The sequence below is a fragment of the Cupressus sempervirens genome, chromosome 9 (genome assembly GCF_028749045.1).
Source record: "Cupressus sempervirens isolate cs-2001-9-10 chromosome 9, ASM2874904v1, whole genome shotgun sequence".
NCBI classification, from domain to species: Eukaryota; Viridiplantae; Streptophyta; class Pinopsida; order Cupressales; family Cupressaceae; genus Cupressus; species Cupressus sempervirens.
In genome coordinates this window covers 255,441,092-255,461,131 of record NC_143126.1, presented here as the reverse complement: position 1 = coordinate 255,461,131, position 20,040 = coordinate 255,441,092, and the positions used below count along the sequence as shown (strand labels likewise).

General features: G+C 39.5%; 1 protein-coding gene across 10 annotated transcripts in view; it reads right to left on the bottom strand.

Annotated features, from left to right (window-relative positions):
• LOC149538416 (uncharacterized protein C16C9.01c-like) overlaps positions 1–20,040 on the bottom strand; it is a 199,259-nt gene that overhangs the window by 73,313 nt on the left and 105,906 nt on the right. For 5 of the 10 annotated variants that reach the window (XM_089799734.1, XM_089799730.1, XM_089799728.1 and 2 more), the window contains exons 5-6: positions 12,956–13,009; positions 12,756–12,832 (exon numbers count right to left, since the gene is read on the bottom strand). In XM_089799734.1, coding sequence (XP_089655860.1) covers positions 12,756–12,832; positions 12,956–13,009 — 131 coding nt within the window. The remainder of the gene's footprint in view (positions 1–12,755; positions 12,833–12,955; positions 13,010–20,040) is intronic. The other 5 variants (XM_089799735.1, XM_089799729.1, XM_089799736.1 and 2 more) reach the window with 1 other exon arrangement.

Below are 20,040 nucleotides of genomic sequence, written 5' to 3'. Positions count from 1 at the left end.
AGTACAAAATAAATAATCAAAATGCATACCTACAACTATGTACAAGCGGTGCTTAAATACCCATCGAGGAAAACCTTTCCGAGGGTGTATAAAGATAGCCGATGGCAATACTTACCAACGGACACTAAAATAAAAATAGGTCCGAGATATATTAAATCTATCGAAACCACAAATACAAATAATAACTTTGGCCTATATTACTTAATTAAAGTAACTAATTAAAGGTCCTTTTATTATATTATTTAAACTCTGGGACCAGTTAATTAATTAATTTAATTAAATTATTACATTCAAATTTGGGGACATGACAAATCCTCATTGCCGAAAATTGCTTGCCCTCAAGCAATCCATCATCAAACAAAACACCAACAACTCTTTGGTCCCAAATCAAATGTGCAGGCAAGACAAGTGAAATGACATCAATCTTCTACAACACCACATTGCTATCAAACTTTCGCTATGCCACTTTGATATAAATATTGTCGTATCCTAAGTCACTAGGGACCTGAACCAAACACGCATGCAAAAGGAGTGAATGGTCATCAAACCTCCCTTGCACCATACTGTCATTAAGCATTCGTTGCACCACTATGATATAAGCATTGTCATAGCCTTCACCAGGATCCTAATGACAAATTGATGAAACTTTTCACATCATTATGTTCAAAAATCTCTTTGGGTACGGTCATGCACACAAATGTTGATGCTAGCACAAACTTAGCCACTACCACAATCACAACGACCACTATTATATTTCTAACGGATGAAACCTTGACGAAGAGAGCTTTAGTGGTGAGAATGTTGATGAAGGGGGCCTCGACTATAAGTACCACGGCAACAAGAGCTTCAATGAAGGGTGTCGCGATGATGGGAGCCTCAGCTACGAGCAATGTCTCAATGGCAACAAAAATAGCTATTGCGATCGATGCAGCCACAATAACGAACACACCATGATGATGGAGACAGCCATGATGTCGTTGATGAACACAACTACAATGATGGATACAGGCTTGACGTTGTCGACAGACGCAACGATGGTATGAACATAATGATGAGCTTGGCAATAGACACGGTTGCGATGACAACAATGGACAAAATGAAGATGACATACATGATGACGACAGCGATGTCGAACATGGCAATGAACAAGGTGGTGGTGATGACAACGGATACAATGACGATGATAGATATGGCGACGATGACAACAGACATAATGACAGTGACGGACACTAACTCAACAGACACGGACTTGACATCAATAGTGGACACAACAGTGATAGACATGACAGTGACATACGAAATCGACGATGGACACAGACTCGGCATCGGTGACGGACATGACGATGACCGATATGAACTTGACAATGGACACGAACTCGAAGTCAGTAATGGATACAAACTCGACGACGGACACAAACTCAACATTGATGATCGACACAATGACAGACACGAACTCGACGACAGACACGGACTTGGCTTCGATGACAAACACGGCAGTGATAGACACGATGACAATGACGGACACAAACTCGATGATAGACATGGACTCGACATTGGTGATGGACACAACGGTGTCAGACACAAACTCGACATCGGTGACGAACATGATGGTGATGGACACGACAATGACAAACACGAAAGTGACAAACTCGATGATGGACACGAACTTGGCATCGATGATAGATAGACGACAGTGACAAACACAAGGACGGTGACGGATATACAACCTCAGCGACCAGCAAGACCACGATGATGGACATTGCTTCGATGACAAACACACAGCCTCAACAACAAACACCTCTGTGACAGACACATCCTCAAGCACAACTTCGATGATGGGCACAACTTGATCCGTCCATGTCTTCACAAGATCCATGCAAGCAACTTCATTTTTTCGGTGTTCTCCCCATGTTGTAGTAGAAAGATTTAGCAAATCCTCCTGGAGTAGCCCTATAATCATGCCTTCATTCTCCTCACGTAAAGCATCACCCTTATCCTTGTCAGTCATTTTCTCCCACTTGTGCAAATGAGATATTAGTTTTTCTTCACAATACTTGAAAACATTACTGAGCAATCTATATGCTGCTATAGAGGGAACACATTCTAGATGACGAACAGCCCATAACATAGATGTGATGGGTTGGGATATTTCATCCATCTCTTCAATGCATAAAATCATGAGACTCTCCATAGCAAATGAAATCTTAGTATCATGAGATTCCTTGATAGTGACCAAGAAGTGATGAAACATATCATGGACCAAATTTTGCAATTCGAGATCTAAGAAAAGGTTACTGTGACATTTGCACAATTCTCCAATATTATAGATCTCCTACCAAAAGGGTCACTACTGAAGTCATTAAGACTCTGAAAGCTATCAACTATCAATTGTAATATCTCTATCATGGTGTTATCATCATATGGTGCTTTAAGAGCCGAAATTCTCAAGAGCTCACTGACACATGCTACAACTGCCAATTTTTTATCCTTGTCATGGTGTCTCAAAAGCCTGGGTTGACTTAAGGCCTCCTTAATCAGAGAGAGGATTCTCTGTATAAATCTTAAAGGTAATTGGTTCACCTAACACAAACAAACTTCCAATATATCTAATGGAAGATCAACACCCTCATTGAGCTCTTTACCAATCCTTTGTAGTGCCTTCAACCACCACTCTCCATCGCTATTTGAGGCCATAGTGTGATCCAAGTACCAAAATCTCTCAATCATCCCAGCAAGCTGGCAAGATCACCAGCTCTAATACCACTGTAATGTTTCATTTTAGAGTTTCCTTATGAAGTCTCATAGTATGCTTTAGGTAGTCTTGTTGTGTGCTTCAGGTAGTCTAGTTATGTGCTCCAAGTAGTATCCCTCAGTGCTTCAAGTGGTGAGTTCTTCAGGTCAGTGCTTCAAGTAGTTCTCCCTCAGTGCTTTGGGTGGCTAGTGCTTTAGGTAGCTCTCCCTCAGTGCCTCGGGTGGCCAGTGCTTCAAGTAGTTCTCCCTTAGTGCTTTGGGTGGTCAGTGCTTCAAGTTCGTGCTTTAGGTAGTTCTCCCACAGTGCTTCAGGTGGCCAGTGCTTCAAGTAGTTCTCCCTCAGTGCTTCGGGTGGCCAGTGCTTCGGGTAGTTCTCCCTTAGTGCTTCGGGTGGCTAGTGCTTCAAGTAGTACAATACTATCTTGATGGTTGTACGATAGGGTGTGTGGCCATATGGTGTGGCCTTGAAGGAAGTACAGTGTTCTCTTGAAGGTCGTATAGTAGTGTAAGTGACTATGCAGTGGATACTTGAAATCTGTAAGGTTCTCCCTTGGAGGTTGTACAATAGTGTGGTGGTCGTATGATGGAATGCCACTATGGTCGTACAAGATAGAGGTGCAACAGTCGTACGATGTGGGGAGAAGACAAGTCGTACGGTATAGTTGTTGGTAAAATCTATATTGTAGCCGATGGGTAGAATAGTATCTAAACAGGCGCATGACGCTTGAGTCACTCCTTCGGGAAGGTCTATGTACACTATCTACGATGGACTTTGGATCATCATTGTAATCATTGTATTGGGATTGTAAACATTGAGTGCATATATGAATAAAGTATCTATTTTGTGTTGTAACGTGCTATGCTACATGTGTTAAGCTTCTTTACCCTATACGGTAATATTTGGTGTCATTGCCAGACAAACCTGGAACGAGGGAATGTGATGAAGATTAATGTCGAATTTTTTGAACAAAGATAGGAACCAAGTAAAAGACAAATGAAATACGTACAGCACAAGAAGTTTTAATATTCGCACAACAAGCAGAGCACAGGCAGAAGCTTCAACAAATTGCTGAGGGGCACCGTAGGGGTGAAGAGGCACAGACGAAGGGAGTGCACTCACCTAGTAAGCTGAGGAGTGCCAAGGAATTGCTGGAGGAGACTCGACAATGATTAAATTTGGTGGAAGAAACAAAGGAGGAGTTCCTTAACCTGTATATGCCGAGGGGAGAGTGTCTGAATGGAAGGGAAGCAACTCGCACAGCTCGAAGTGCCGAGGGAGCACGAGCGTGGAGTGAACTCTTCGCTCCCGATACACCGGACAAACAAATACAGCTGGAGAACCGAACAACTTCACTTGAAGAAAACCTTTCACCAAGCAACGCGGTTGTTGGAAGCAAGGTTGTTATCCGGAGTAGCGCGCATGTGCAGAACAGTGCAGGTGTGCAGAACAGCACAGGTGCTCAGAATAGCGTAGGTGCTCAGCAAGTACCTGAGAATCAAAAGAAAGTAATGATGGCAGGTCCCAAAGAAAAATTACCCAAGTTTAGCGCTGATGGTACGGCAGACCCAGTCTGACATTGCAAAACGTGTGAAACCATATGGATGGCAAATGGCGTGATGGACGAGGACGATTGGGTCAAATAGTTCCCAGCAACCCTATAGGGTGTGGCAATTCATTGGTTTTCCGACACTGACCCTTAGAAACTGACTACATGGGCGGCAAACATTAGAAAAGAGTTCATAGTAGAGTTCACATTGCTTCAAGACGATAATGAAATAGTAGCGGAGATATATAGTACTAAGCAAGGTAAGAATGAAACAGTTCGGGCCTATGCCAAACGATTGAAAGAGCTAGTTGGGAAGATGGAAAGTCAACCGACTGACAGTTTGAAAAAATGATGGTTTGTGGAGGGGCTACAACCGGCACTGAAAAAGAAGATGAAGATTGTACCACCTGCGTCGTACACCAACACGTATAGTCGTGCAATGGATCTAGAAAGCGAACAAAAGACAGCTAAGAAGAAAAAGCATAAACCCTTGGATTTAGACAATTCATCATCTAAAAGTAGCAGTAGTGACGAGGAATCAAACAAGAAGGTTCGAGCATTACAGAAAGATATGCTCTAAATGATGAAAGAATTTAAGAAATTGAAAAAGAATCTGGACACAATGAATGAAGAACTATGGTGCACAAATTGTAAAGAGGATGGCTATACGAAGGGCTCATGCCCGAAGAAACAATTTTGTGACATTTGTTAGGTGGCGGGACATTCCCTAAAAGAGTGCCTATTTAACATGAAATCAAAAGGACACCAGCAGGTGTTACTAACGCAAGAAGTGTCCAACAGCAATAACACAAGCAACGATGCAACTTCGGGGGGATATCGCAACTCTAATAGATGCAGAAAGGGTTTAAACAACAACAATGGAGGCCAAAGTCAAATACAGTACGATGCGAGTGGACAGCCGATGATACACTGCTGGGCATGCAATCTTTGGGGCCACTTTGCTAGGGACTGTACTACGAAGGAGACGCTACAACTACTATGCAGATGGTGTGGTCCAGGGGACGACGAAGATGCAAAATGTCCAAAACAAGGAGTAAATCTATTAAGCATTGAAACGTGTGATGAGAAAGTACTGGCAATTACACAGCAGCAGGCGAAGAAAGTGAAATATCTGGATGCAGAAGAAGAGAAGGAGAGGCTACAAAAAGCACGAACAAAGATAGAAAAACAGATGAAAGCAGAGAAATCACAAGTCAAAGACACTGCCGAAACTTCGAAAAGGAACTTGGCGGAACAGAACATGATGAGGCAGATAATGCAAATAGAAGTGCCTATTAAACTAAATGACCACCTTCTCACAATGCCACAGTTGCGTACAGCCCTTATGAATGTAACACCATCCCTGAGAGTGATAGAGGAAGCAAGGGATAGTAAGGGAATAACGGTAATAGATTCGATGTTACTGGCACTTACGATAGGAAGACACCTGGTAGTAGTGGAGATGGGCATGTTTACCGTATGGGGTAAATAGATTAATGCATACAAATAATAAACAAGAACATCAGTACTCCTTTTATTATTCGCATATGCCAAAGATTACATAATGCTTATGATCATGATTACAATGATTTCCAACAGTGTACATATACCGTTCCGAAGAACCTTCCCGAAGGGGTCCGTTGGCTACACTATCTACCAACGACATCAACCAGTCAACTGCACAATATCTACCAATGACGTCAACCCATCGGCTACATAATATCTACCGATGACGTCAACCCGTCGGCTACACAATATCTATCGGCGACAGGGCATTCTCGGTATTGTGCTGACGGATACAATCGTAGATGGAGGATTAGGTGTGAACGTGTTACCAAAAGATATTTGGAAAAAGCTACGACAACCCACGCTGTGGCCACCTGCTTTCCAATTACTCACGGCAAATCAACATGGGATAAAACCATTGGGAACCTTGATGGCATAGCCAATAACAATTGGGACACAACCATTTTTACTAGATTTTGTGGCCATCCCACTGAAGAGAAGAGGGTACGACAGCATCCTTGGACAAAGGTGGTTGGTGCAAGCAAAGGTAAAACATGATTGGAAACGGAACACCCTATCCATGGAGCGAGGAGGCAGAAGATTTATAATTGATTTGCATACACAAATGGTAAAAGAAGAGGCAGTATCATCAGACTCAGAAGGCGAAGGCAAGAGTGATGACGAAGGAAAAAAGAGGATGGAACCAGATGAAGAAGGGGTGTTGAGATTACAAGGAGGGTCAACTGATGACAACCTAAACTCGGTGAATGGATTGCTACACTAGCAAATGGAAGATTACAAGCTCTTTCTAAGCTGCAACATGTTGGGTGTCGAGGAAGAAAAAGGAAGAAATGAGTTCCCGAAGGAGTACAGTGAACTAAAAAAGGGAGAAGCACAGGTGGATGAAACATCGGCCCATACGTTTAGTGAAGATAAACCGATGAAGTATGAAGAGCCTACGGTGAAAACAATGAACTTGGGTGATAAGGAAAATCCAATAAACATTCTGGTAGGAGATGATTGGAACCCAGTGTTGAAGGCGGCAACATTTAAAATATTCATGGAGTACAAGGATGTTTTTGCTTAGACATATAAAGACTTAAAAGGAGTTCCACCGGAGATATGTGTCCACCAAATACCATTGAGCGAAGGTGCAGTACCCGTACGAAAGCGGCCATACCAAATGAATAAGAACTATGCGGCACGAGTCACGAAAGAAATCGATAAGATGCTGGAGGCATGAATCACTTTTAAAGTGCGGACAAGTGAGTGGGTATCACCAATCGTGATATCCCTGAAAAAGGACACAACACAGATAAGAATATGCGTGGACTTCCGACGTCTAAACGCGATAACAATTAAAGACCTCTTTTCGATACCATTTACAAATAGCATTTTGGAGAAAGTAGCAAGGCATAAAATTTATTCATTCATGGATGGATTCTCGAGGTACAATCAGATATCCATCGCTGAGGACAAATTAAAAATGACATTCATTGTAGAAGATGGGGTGTATGCATACAACAGGATGTCGTTCGGATTGTGCAATGCCCTGGTGACATTCCAAAGGATTATCTTACACATATTTGATAAAATGTCTATCAGAAGATTTAAAGCGTTCCTAGATGAGTAGTCAATTTTTAGCGCTAACAACAAACACATAACGGCACTTGGTGAATGCATGGAGAGGTGTAGATGAGCAAGATTGGCATTGAACCCAAAGAAGTGTAGGTTCATGGTGCCATAGGGAAAGCTGCTCGAACACATAGTTTGTAAAGAAGAATTGAAGACGGATCCAGACAAGGTCTGCATAATCTTAGAGATGCCACCCTCAATAGATGTGTCGAAAGTAGTGTCATTTTTAGGGCACATTGGTTATTACCGGAGATTTATTAAAAACTTTGCAAAAGTTTCTTACTCGCTCAACAAACTCACCTGCAAGGGTGAACAATACAAATGGGAAGCTAAACAAAATGAAGCTTTTGAGGGATTGAAAACAAGATTGGCCATGGCTCTGATTTTGGCCTATCTGAATTGGGACAAAGAATTTCATGTTCATGTAGATGCATCGAATTATGCCATCGGAGCAACACTGGCGCAGACTGGTGACCACGGATTGGACCATCTAGTATATTTTGCAAGTAGATTGTTATTGAAGGCAGAGAAAAACTATAGTACAACGGAGAGAGAGGCATTAGGGATGGTGTACGCAGTGCAAAAGTTCAGGCATTACTTCTTGGCCATGCCATTCGTATTCTACGTAGATCATCAGGCACTACTATACTTGGTGAATAAGCCGATTATTCAAGGAAGAATAAGTCGATGGTTGCGATTATTATAGTTCACATTTAAGATCGTAGTACGGCCAAGGAAAAGTCATGTAAGTATAGATCATCTGTCGAGAATAAAATCGAGAGCCACCAGAAGGAGTTAATGATGATTTTCTAGATGTGTAGCTATTTCATGTTACAGTACTACCAGCCTGGTACGCACATTGGAGAATACCTATTGACGGGACAGTTTTTGAGTGAAATGCCACCAAATGAGAGAAGGAAACTGGTGCTAAGGAGCCGAACGTTTCAGTTAATCAATGGGCTATTATACAAAATGGGATCTAATCAGATCCTAAGGCGGTGCGTCCTAGAAGAGGAAATTCCAAAGGTACTAAAGGAAGCGTAGGAAGGACCAGCAAGAGGACACATGGGGCCAGACAAAACTGCGCGAAAGATACTTCTGGCAAGACTATGGTGGCCAACCGTATACAATGATGCCAAGGAATGGGTCATTACATGCGACACATGTTTGCGAGCTGGGAAACCATTAAAGAGGGACTTCATGCCTCTAAATCCCTCGCACACGCAAGAACTCTTTCAAAGATGGGGATTGGACTTCATCGGACCTCTGAAGGTGAGCAAAACTAGAAGGTGCCGATACATTGTGGTAGCGACAGAATACTTGACTAAATGGGTGGAGGCACACGCACTACCAGATAACTCGGCAGTAAGCACAACAAGATTTATTTATGAGCAAATTATTACCAGGTATGGGATTCCACTGCAATTGACAAGTGATCGGGGAGGACACTTTGTTAACCATGTTATTCGATCGCTCACTACTGAATTTAAAATCTATCATTCATTATCGAGCTCGTACTATCCAAGAGCTAATGGACAAGCCGAAGCAACGAACAAGATCCTAGTCGGAGTAATTTATAAATCCTACACAGTTGAGGGAGAAGATTGGGAAGAAAAGTTGCCATCAACCCTATGGGCGTACTGTACTACATATAAAGTTACTACAGGACATACCCCATTTTAGCTGATATACAAACAAGAGCAGTGGTACCAACAGAATTCATGGTACTAAGTTTGAGGATAGCGATCGAGAATTAGTTGGGCGACATGGAAAGCTTAAGGGAGAGATTGCACAATTTGAACAAACTTGATGAGGTACAACTGCAGGCACAGTGGGCCATCGAAGTTACACAAAACAGGCGAAAGGCATGGCATGATAAGCACTTAAAATTAAACAAGTTTCAACCAGGCTAGTTAGTGTTGAAGTATAACGAACGGAATGAAATCAGACCTGGAAAGTTCAAAGTTAAATGGGTCGAACCATACAAGATACGAGAAGTTGGCAATAATGGGGCAATCAAGTTATGGACGTTCGACGAGGAAGAAATACCAAATGCAGTGAATGGGTCGAAGTTAAAAATATATCACGAGAGAAAAGTTTTCCCACCAACAAACAATTGAGAAAGAAAAAGCAATTGTAAATAATGTATATATGTAAAATAAGTAAATAAAATAGAGTTGAACATAGTTTCTAAGTGCGAAGTAATAAAGACATAAAGATGAAGTATTAAAAGAGTAGGAAGCAAAATTGGAATATGATTATGAAATCAAACTGTACTCATTAAAAAGCAATGGAAAGTACAGCCAGTTGTACGAACTTAAGGGGCACACCACAGATCTATTAAAGCCACTGTATGGTGTGGAAAGAAGACAAGTCGTACGGTATGCTAGCAACAATACAGTTACGGAGTTGTCCAAGTCGTACAGTTGCAGTACGGAAGATGCACATTGTGATATGGGGGATGGATGGTGTACGGATAGAGGAAGAATGCTGAGTTATGCAAGCATAAATTTATAGATTCAAATTCATCAATAAACCAAACAAGAATGGAGATTGAACACAAATATCTTTCAATTAATATTTGCAATAAGATGGTGCTCTGATTTGCTAGATCCAAGCAAAGTATTACATACAACAGAATAGGGTGAGGGTTGAATCCCATCAAAACCAAACAAGCCAAGTAGGGAAGATCTTTCACTTCCGAAATGGCGAACAATTGAGAATCCCAACGAGAATTCGCAATATAAAATAAATAATCAGAATGCATACCTACAACTCTATACAAGTTGTGCTTAAATACCCATTGGGGAAAACCTTTCTGAAGTGTACAAAGATAGCCAACGGCAAAACTTACCAACGGAAACTAAAATAAAAATAGGTCATAGATATATTAAATCACTCGAAACCACAAGTACAAATAATAACTTGGGCCCATATTAATTAATTAAAGTAACTAATTAAAGGTCCTTTTATTATATTATTTAAATTTTGGGACCAGTTAATTAATTAATTAAGTTAAATTATTACATTCAAATTTGAGGACATGACACAGTACAAAGAAATAATCCAAATCGCATACCAACTACTACCTACATGTCGTGCTTAAATACCCATCGAGGACACCTTTCCGAGTGTGTACACAGATAGCTAATGGCCACACTTACCTATGGACAATAAATAGAATGGATCCGAGATATACTAAATCCATCAAAACCACAAATACATATTATTAACTTGGGCCTCATCTTAATTAATTAAAGTAACTAATTAAAGGTCCTCTTGTTATGTTATTTAAATTTTGGGACCAATTAATTAATTAATTTGATTAAATTATTACATTCAAATTTGGGGACATGTCACCTTCTTAGGTGGCATTTTTTCCTAACATTTATTGATGCAGCAACACAAAAAATATTCAATTCCTCGGTGAAATTTTGGAGGGGGTTTGATTGAAATGGATGCAGAAAATGGAGTGTAAATGGTTTAAAATAATATAACAAATGATGTCATTACAAGAAGACTTCTTATCCATAAGTACCTATACGTATTTGGACCTATACTCCAACAAGTTTCAAAGAAGGTGATAGTAAAGGATGGCAAGTCGTGTTATAGTACTCTTTATGCTGCTTATTGTGTTGACCACGTTACTAAAAATAGAGAATTTTGAAAAGTATACTTGTTTGGGACTCATCAAGCATCACCAAATCTTGCCTCATGTCCTACACAAGTGGCTAGAGGTGGGAGTGTCTCAAAAAACCTGCCTCAAGTGATGTCACAAGGGTACAAGGTATTTCCTTGTGAAGCTCATTAATCCTTTCATCAATTTGTTTGTTTTCAATACCTCTTCCATTTTCATTCTGCTCCATTTAAGTAGTTGTTATAGAGGACTGGTTTTCCAATTTATAGAATCAATGATGTAGCATGTTCAAATGAAAACAAAGATCCACAATCTCCCTATTTTCATCCTTCACCAACTTGGACAATGTATAGAATGTCTTATTTCTTTTGCTAACTCCAAAACTTAAGATCCAACTTTCCAAACCTCATGCACTTAGGTATGATAATGCCCCCTAGTGTCCTATTTCTCCAATTGCAGTCTCAATCTATCTCCTCATTTGCAATTCTCTTATTCGGTTGTCCCAGGAGTGTACTCATCCACCTAATAATATGAACTAAGATTTACACCAAGCTAGAAATCAGACTCCAACTCAATTCCAGGATCCCATCTCTTATTATTTGCACCAAGTGAAATTCTGCAATCAAGAGTGGTCCCATCACCCAACTCGGAAAATGGATTGGCATATGTATACTCATCACCCATCTCAAACAACAGCTTATGAATGATTACCCCAAATTGAGTTTTCCACCCATGTTCATACAAAGTAAAGAACTGATGCTATAATGTATATGAAAGTCAGACCTTGTGTCATACATGTCAACGGTAATTCTGTAGCTCTCCCTAGTCACCTATTCCTCTTTGTTATGAAGATGCTCAACAATTTCAACATTTTGATAGTTCTAAAAATATGCCAATTTAATTATTCACATCCTCGTACTTATGGTTGTACACTCACCCAAAGAATTATCTTGAAGTTCTGCTCCATTGTAATCTCTCCATCAATACTTGCTGCATTAACCTCATTAATTAAGGTTTCAATAAACATTGTTTGAAAATACTGCTGACTAGCTCATATGCAGCTGCAGAACATCATGTTCCTGCCTCATAACAGCCAACAGCATACATATCAGAGATTGAGAAATAGCATCATATTCATCAATGATTAGGATCAAAACGGTTTGCATGCAAGAGAATATATTTTCTTCATGATACTAATAGTGGCTATGAAGATTTTCTTCATCATCAAATTTCTAATACATGATTCTATTTCACTACTTGAATAGCCAAACTTTAATCACCCAAATATTTGGATCTGTCTACAAATGCAAATTGAGTCAAATATTTCAAATTTGATTAGGTTACCAATGACAATTTCCTCACTGGAGCAGATTTTTGCTAACCATCACTCACAATAATTACCAATAATTTTCATTCTATACATTAAAAAAAATATTATAATAATTATTAGTCCATAACATAATATGCGAGAGATGTGAGCATGAATTAGCACTCCATTATATAATTTCTATAAACTATACATAAATTAAAATTACTTGTGATTGTGAAAATGATAAAACTACATAAAATGGTAGAAATTCTATTGACATTGCAATTCAAACTCTGAACCCAACCATGACCTTTGTTTTTACATTTTAAAGTCAGTAAGACATCCAATTTGATAATTTTAATGACCTTACCTATACGTAATAGGTAGAGAACTTAATGGTGGTCTGAGCATATCCAACACTTCATCACCCATGGTGATCCTCCATACCTAAATGAAAGCAATGACCAAAAAGATACTAAAATATTTTACTGAACAACATCAAATATGTAAAATTCATTTCATGCAACCATGTCTTCTCAAATGCCAGCCTATGATAATCACAATTTTCACATTGAAAATGTCTGAAAAAGCCAACTTTACACTGGTCATAATTTTACCATAATCCTACAAAATAACCAGGCAGCTTCTAAAGATGTGCAAATTTCAAATGATAAGAAATAAATATAATGTTGAGATTAACACTAAAGCCAACAGAATCAGAAGTGCCAATGCAAAACTATGGGAACCATGAGACTAACACGTTATCTTTACCTTCAAAACATCATAAAATCATGATTATATTTGACCTCCCCTCAAAGATTCAATAGCAGGAAAGCTTTAATTATAAGATACTGTGTAACTCAACTTACCATTGGTCACATTTAATATGGTCCAATTCAAGTTGTGCATAACTTTAAAGAAAGGCATAACAAAATATTGGTTTGGTTCCTACATTGATCCCAAAGCTAGAGGTAGGAGCTAAAGTTACAAATGAACTAATATTTCTGAGTACTGTAAACATGTTCCTCTAGATATCTAGCAGCAAACCCCTATGGTATTCTACAAACATTTCTAGAAGTGTGTAATAACCCCTGGTAGTTACAGCTCAAACAAACACTAATTCTTTCTTTACAATTTAATGGTTTGACATTACGTCAAACACTTGGCAAGCAGTCAACTATGATGTCTAGAATGTATTTGATTTAATTTTCTTCCCCTAATATTGTATTTATGAAAACAAATATATATTCCAAGAAAGGAATTTCAATGCACTATGATTCTTCACTTGTTAACTTGAATCAGAATTCCATTTCAGATTGGTGATAGACCAACAAATTACTAAAACATAGTTGCATTTACAACATCACATTCACCAGCAATCAATATATCAGAAAATTACAAGAACCTGGAAATGAAATTGCTCCTTACATAGTTGAAATTGTAATGGTTACTAGCCGCAGCCCTTGCATATTAAACGTTTGATGCCCTGATATTAAATGCAAACCCAAATAACTGATCATAGGTCCTTAATTAACCACTGTAGGCCCTTATTATTGTCTGCCAAACATTCAACAGGGTTCTGCAATAAATTGTAGAACTCAGGAAATCTAATCGCAGGGTTTTAATATCACTCGCAGGCCTTAGAAATTGCAACGCAGGCCCTCAGAATTCTATCACAGCCTCTCTAAAATGAACACACCCCTGTACATGACATATTGCTGCCTTGGAATGTAGCAGCAAATCCAAATCAAACTCCCAAAATGCAGATCGAATTGTAATTAAATCTCCTTCAGCAACGTCTCCCAGCAACAATCAATACAGTAGGAAGATTCCACAATTCAGACTGAGCAATTCTCAGAGCTTTAATCCATAATACCTCAACTATGGATTAGTTACATAACTTAGAATCAAAACCCTTATACTTCAGCAAGGGCACAAACCACAAACTCAGAATAGTCACAGACAACAAAGGCAAATAGATAATCAAATTATTGGATGCTTTACTCATCAAATGGGCTCATATTTATAATCTCCAAATGGCACAAAGTGTAAAAACCCCAACTAGTCTCTGGCTATGATACTGAAGTGAAGACTGATTTCTTGATTTTTGATGTTTATATTAAAATCCTTTTGATGATTTTTGCGATTTTGAATTAACAAGTTACTTAGAAGAAAATAATTATTTCAATCTGAATTCCACACCACAGATAATTGAAACATCAAATAACTTTATTTATTGCTTGAAAGAACAAATTTGAATGAACCTGATTTGAAGAGTATTTCAATACTTATTAGTTTGATTATATTTTGGGCCAAAACACTGAATCTTATATCTTCAATTATGCTGTAAGTAATTCAAGAAAAGAACCTGATTGCTGATCCCTAGCCAGCCCTCTATATGGACTGTCAACCTGCCAGGTTAATGACAATGTGCAGCTAGCAGCTGATGCACATCACCAACACTGGTATGATTCATGGCTAGCAGAATTTGTGCCCAGACAGCTTGCAGCCACCCCACAATCTTCCAGCGCAAGCCAAAGACAGTCAGGTCTAATCCCATACTGCTCCTAATTGCAAGTCACGACCAGCTGGGTGTGACGTCCATGTGAATTGCAGATCGCAGGTGGTTTCAGAAGGACATGAGACCATGTAGCTAGTTTGTTTCTGACCAGCCGAATTTGCTAGTCCACCTAACTTCACCTCACAGCTTGGCATCAAGCTGATAACAATCTCAGACGCAGCCGAAAAACGACAGACTCCAACACCTTCAATCAGTTATTAAATCGATTGCCAAGATTGCAGATATTACAATCAATTTCCTTCAGAAAACAATCTCTGTAGCCAAGGTGATCACAGTTGGAGAATTCAGACAATTGTTTACTTCAGCACAACTGTCAATGACGAACTTCAAAATTACAATGCCAATCTCCCAAACACAGATAATGACAGATAGAAGATTTTATCAATGAAACCACTATACTTCAGTAATGACTTACAAACATCAAAAACTCGGAGACCCTTATACTTCAGCAAGGGCTCACAATGCAGACTCAGGAAAAAACCACAAAGGCACGAAAAGAAAATATATTTTCAAGTGTGTTTTTCCCAAAGAAATGAGCTCTCATTTATAAGCTTTCGTTAGCAAAAGTTTTCATAAAACTCCACTTCAAAAATCGTGGAAGTTTCCCAAAAAGAACTCAAAACTAGAAACTTTCCAACACATTTTTTAAGAAATATCTCTTAATGTCATTATTATAATAATATACACATTATTATAATAATGCAACTCAATGATTAATAAAAAATAAGAGCTCGTGCAATTATTAACCTGATTAACTATAGGTGACAACCAACTACCACGCCACCCACTGCACTGCCAAAAATAGCAACTACTAAAAATAGACTTACTAAAAATAGTAAGTTATCAACTAAGACCGCCAAAACACCCTGTCAACTCACGAGGGTCGCTATGATGAACTGACTTGGCTAATTGCAGGAACCTGTTGAAAATGGGGACATTATAGTCCTCCCTCCCTAAGATTGCTTGTCCCCAAGCAATCCTAGAGAAAAATGAACACACAATCCACCTGGATCCCAAAGGTAGAATTGCGTACCATCCCTGCTGTGTACAAGTAACTCTTATAGCACCAATAACCAAATAACGAACATCAACATCAGAATCATCTGAAAACTGACCTGAGATGTTGATGAAGGCAACAACCCATCGGGACTCAACGCAACTAAAATACCAACTCTGTCAACACCTAAGTCCCCATTAAACTAGTACTCACACCCAACCACACTGTGGAGATGGAAACAACCACAAGTACCTGAAACATTGCCACCAACTCCAACCTCTGCCAAATTATCCTAGGTGTGTAGAGACTACAAGGGGTCAAATTTGCAGTTATCAATCCTATTTGTAAAAGATGGTGCCAACCCATCCCATAATGGATGGTATGAAACTAGAGCCAACCCACACCAATGTGAAACCAAATCCTCTACCTGTGGGCCAAAATAAAAGTGATGAGCACTCATCATAGTGTAATGTCGATAAAAACTCCCAATCATTGTCAAAGGCTCATCAATATCAGTCTGGGAATCAGAAGATGGCTCCAATCTCTGACTTTGAACTGCTAGTTGGACAGGATCATGGGCAATCCTCTTAACAAACCCAACCTCAAAAACCCTATTGGGAAGCATTGTAGCCAAGGTCTCTACAATCTTCTCCACCAAATGTCATATAGCATGAGAGCCTTGAATGAGAGTACCCTCAGAAACCCTGTATGAATCCTCCCGCAAATTTGAGCCCTCAAGCAAATACTCAATGAATGACTCAGTACAGTAGAATTTATGTGGAAGTATCAACCTGCTCCCCCACGACCCACAACTGATCCCTCTAAAAATGCGGCATCGCCAACTGTCCAATGCTATCATCTGTATGAGATGAAGAAATAGATTTGCTTCTAGCCAAAGGAAGCAAATCAGCATGAGAGCCCAACTCTACTGATACTTTGGAAGCAAATCAGCATGAGAGCCCAACTCTACTGATACTCTCACCTCATCCGCACCAACTGTACCCATATCCTGGACAAATGTGTCAGCCACATCGTCACGTTCATCATCCCCAACTATAGAAGCAAACTGACCACTAACCACAATATGCAACTGAACTGGATCTAGGGCTGGTGTGGTCCGGACATGCTCCAACTCCATGGTCACCCCAAGTAATGTCCCCTTTTTAGCATTCATAGCATGATGTTGTCGTTAGCCTATTTCCCCACGGTCCCGTAGGCTAACCAGGACATTAAAGGGGTTTAGAGGCCATTTGGCCTAGATAGTTTTAGTTGCAGGTCTTTCTGAGGGGTTTTGAGGCAACATTGGACATACTTACTATTTATAGTAAGTCATCTTGGGCATGGGTGGACATCCAATGGTAGTGGTATGTCGATGGTAATTGTTTAAAATCGGCAAGAAGACTTGTTTATCATTGATAAGATTTGTTTTGCATTGATAAAGCTATTTTATAAAGTTAAATTTAAATATTTAACTTTATTAATGCATAAACTATAGTTTGTGGGAAATATTTAAATTAAAAGAGTCCCCTTTATTTTATAACACATTGGAGACATAAGTTACATAAAGGGAGTTATGTTTTATCCCACATTGAGAAAACGAAGGATGGAGCTCTTGTGAGAACACTATAAAAGAAATGGAAGAGCTTCTTTTAAGCAGGCTTGGAAATATCAAAGAAATTGGGGAATTTTCTGGAGATTATGTCTCAATAGTTTGGAGGACGAAATCCCTTCAAGCTGGAAATCTTGACGCCATTGAAAGATATGGTCTTGAGATTCAACATAGTAGCAATCCGAAAAAGCGGAACCGAAAAAGCAAGTTGAAAAAGCGGGTACGAAAAAACAGTCCGAAAAAGCAGAACTGAAAAAGTAGGCTGAAAAAGCGGGTACGAAAAAGCAGTCCGAAAAAGCAGAACCAAAAAAGCAGGCCGAAAAAGCAGTTCGAAAAAAGCAAAGCAGAAGGGGCAACATTGAAGGAAATTATTAAAGCCATCTACAACCAGGTTCTTTTGTTACTATTGTTTTTTAGGGTGTTATAAGTTTTCAGCTGTAAGTGTGCATTATACCAGCATTATCATTTTGTAATCCATGTAAATGCCAAAGTCTTGGCCATATTTCATGAGCATTGTATTTTTCATTGCAATTAAGAAGATAATAGTTGCTAGTGTCATTTAAGCAATTTAATATCATTATTTATCAGCTAGTTAGTTTGCATACCAACTGTTTGTAAAAATGCCAGTTGGCTGTAGGTGTTCATTTCTCATGCTTAGATCATATATATGCACTGAATATTGTCAAAATTAGTAGCACACTCATGTTAGGTCATTGTGTAGTCCATTGTAGTCTTCTAGCACAAGATTCTCATTGATGCAAATTGAAGAAAAAGTCATTTGAAGCTAGCTGAAATACTATATCAGTCATACGTCCCTTACATGTGAATTGTTTAATGAAATTCCTTGAGCTTTCATCAGCATTTTTGAGGGCAGATTTGAGGAGGGTCATTACAGTGGTATCAGAGCTATAAGTCCTGCCATCCTGTGGAGGTCTTATAGGGAATTTGGAATAGCCAGATAGAGAAAAAAATGTTTGACAAAATAAATGCCGGTCCAGATCAGGGAAAGGAAAGATTCTTACAATTATTAGACACCTTAGCACAAGGACAGCGATCAGCAGAGCAAAGAGCACAGGAACAGAGTCAGAGATTTGAGCTTATGATGCAGATGATGGCTTGTCAAATGGGGTTGAATGCTAATGTGGGTGGAGGAAATAATCAGAATGGTAATAATTAGGATGGGGCACATAATAGAGGCAAACAAGTTGGGAACAATTTCGGTCATGCACCCCAGCAAACTAGGACAGTGAGTTCGCGGCCCATGATTCTCATATTTCCTCCTAGAGCTCCAGAGCAGCCCGTACCAAAGCCCCAGATCACTGATATACAAGACCAGCTGAGGAGAGATTGGGAAGCCGGAGGTCCAAATTTTATTGCTGCAATTACCTTTAGGGAGTATATAGATGTGCGGATGAAGCATATGCCACGTGGACATGACAGGAATCAGAGCTATGAGCTACAGAAGAAAGTAGGAAAACTTCAATTACCATACTATGATGGCTCAGGGAAGTCTACAGCAAGAGCTTGGGTTCAAAAGCTTGACACATACTTTCAAATGAACCCTATGCCTAAGAAAAAAGCTATTAAGTATGCAGCAATTCACCTGGATGGGTTAGCACACAAGTGGTGGCATCATGGTATGGTCACTATGGGTCATGCACACATTACCTCATATGTGGAGTTTTCGAAGAGACTGATTGAACGCTTTGATAGGCCTAAGGATCATACCTTCCCTATGACAGGCAGAAACTTGTATGAGGAGTTTAACAGACATGCAGATTCGATATAGGGAGACTTCAGCACATCTTCAAGTAATGGTTTATCTGCATCATCTTCACAGGCAGAAGGGGTTTCAAATGTTGTGTAGGTTGAGCCAGTTGCATCAGAAGGTGATATCATAGGCACACCGGATTGCATGATTGACACAGATAGTGATTCCAGTACAGTTGTGCTGGATGAAGTTACAGCAGTTGAGGATACTGTCATGTTTGAGGATAGTACAGTTGATCAAAAAGTGAGCATTCAAGACTTTGCAGAGAATGAGTATCAAGCACAGTTGGATGCTTCTTCACATGAGATAGAGGCTAGTAGCTCTTCACTTGGTTTGGCAAGCCAGCTGAAGACAAGGGACAAGGATATTATCGCGGCTTTATCTCATCATGACAGGATGTATGGATTGATTGAGAATCACATTTGGATGATTCAACTGCAGGAGAGACAAAAAGGAGTCACAACAGGTTCTTCTTGTGACGACTTACAACAGATCAAGGAAGGCATGGAGGCAATGAAGGTAAGTTACATACACCGACTTTCAAATCGCGATCATCTCCTTAATCTTGCAGGGATCTATTTAGATGCATTGAAGAAGGAGGAGGAGGTTGACCAACTTTCTCATGAGCTAGAGGATACTCAGAATTCCTTGGTGTGTATTCAGTTGACTCTCCAGGATTCTAAGAGACATGTGGACG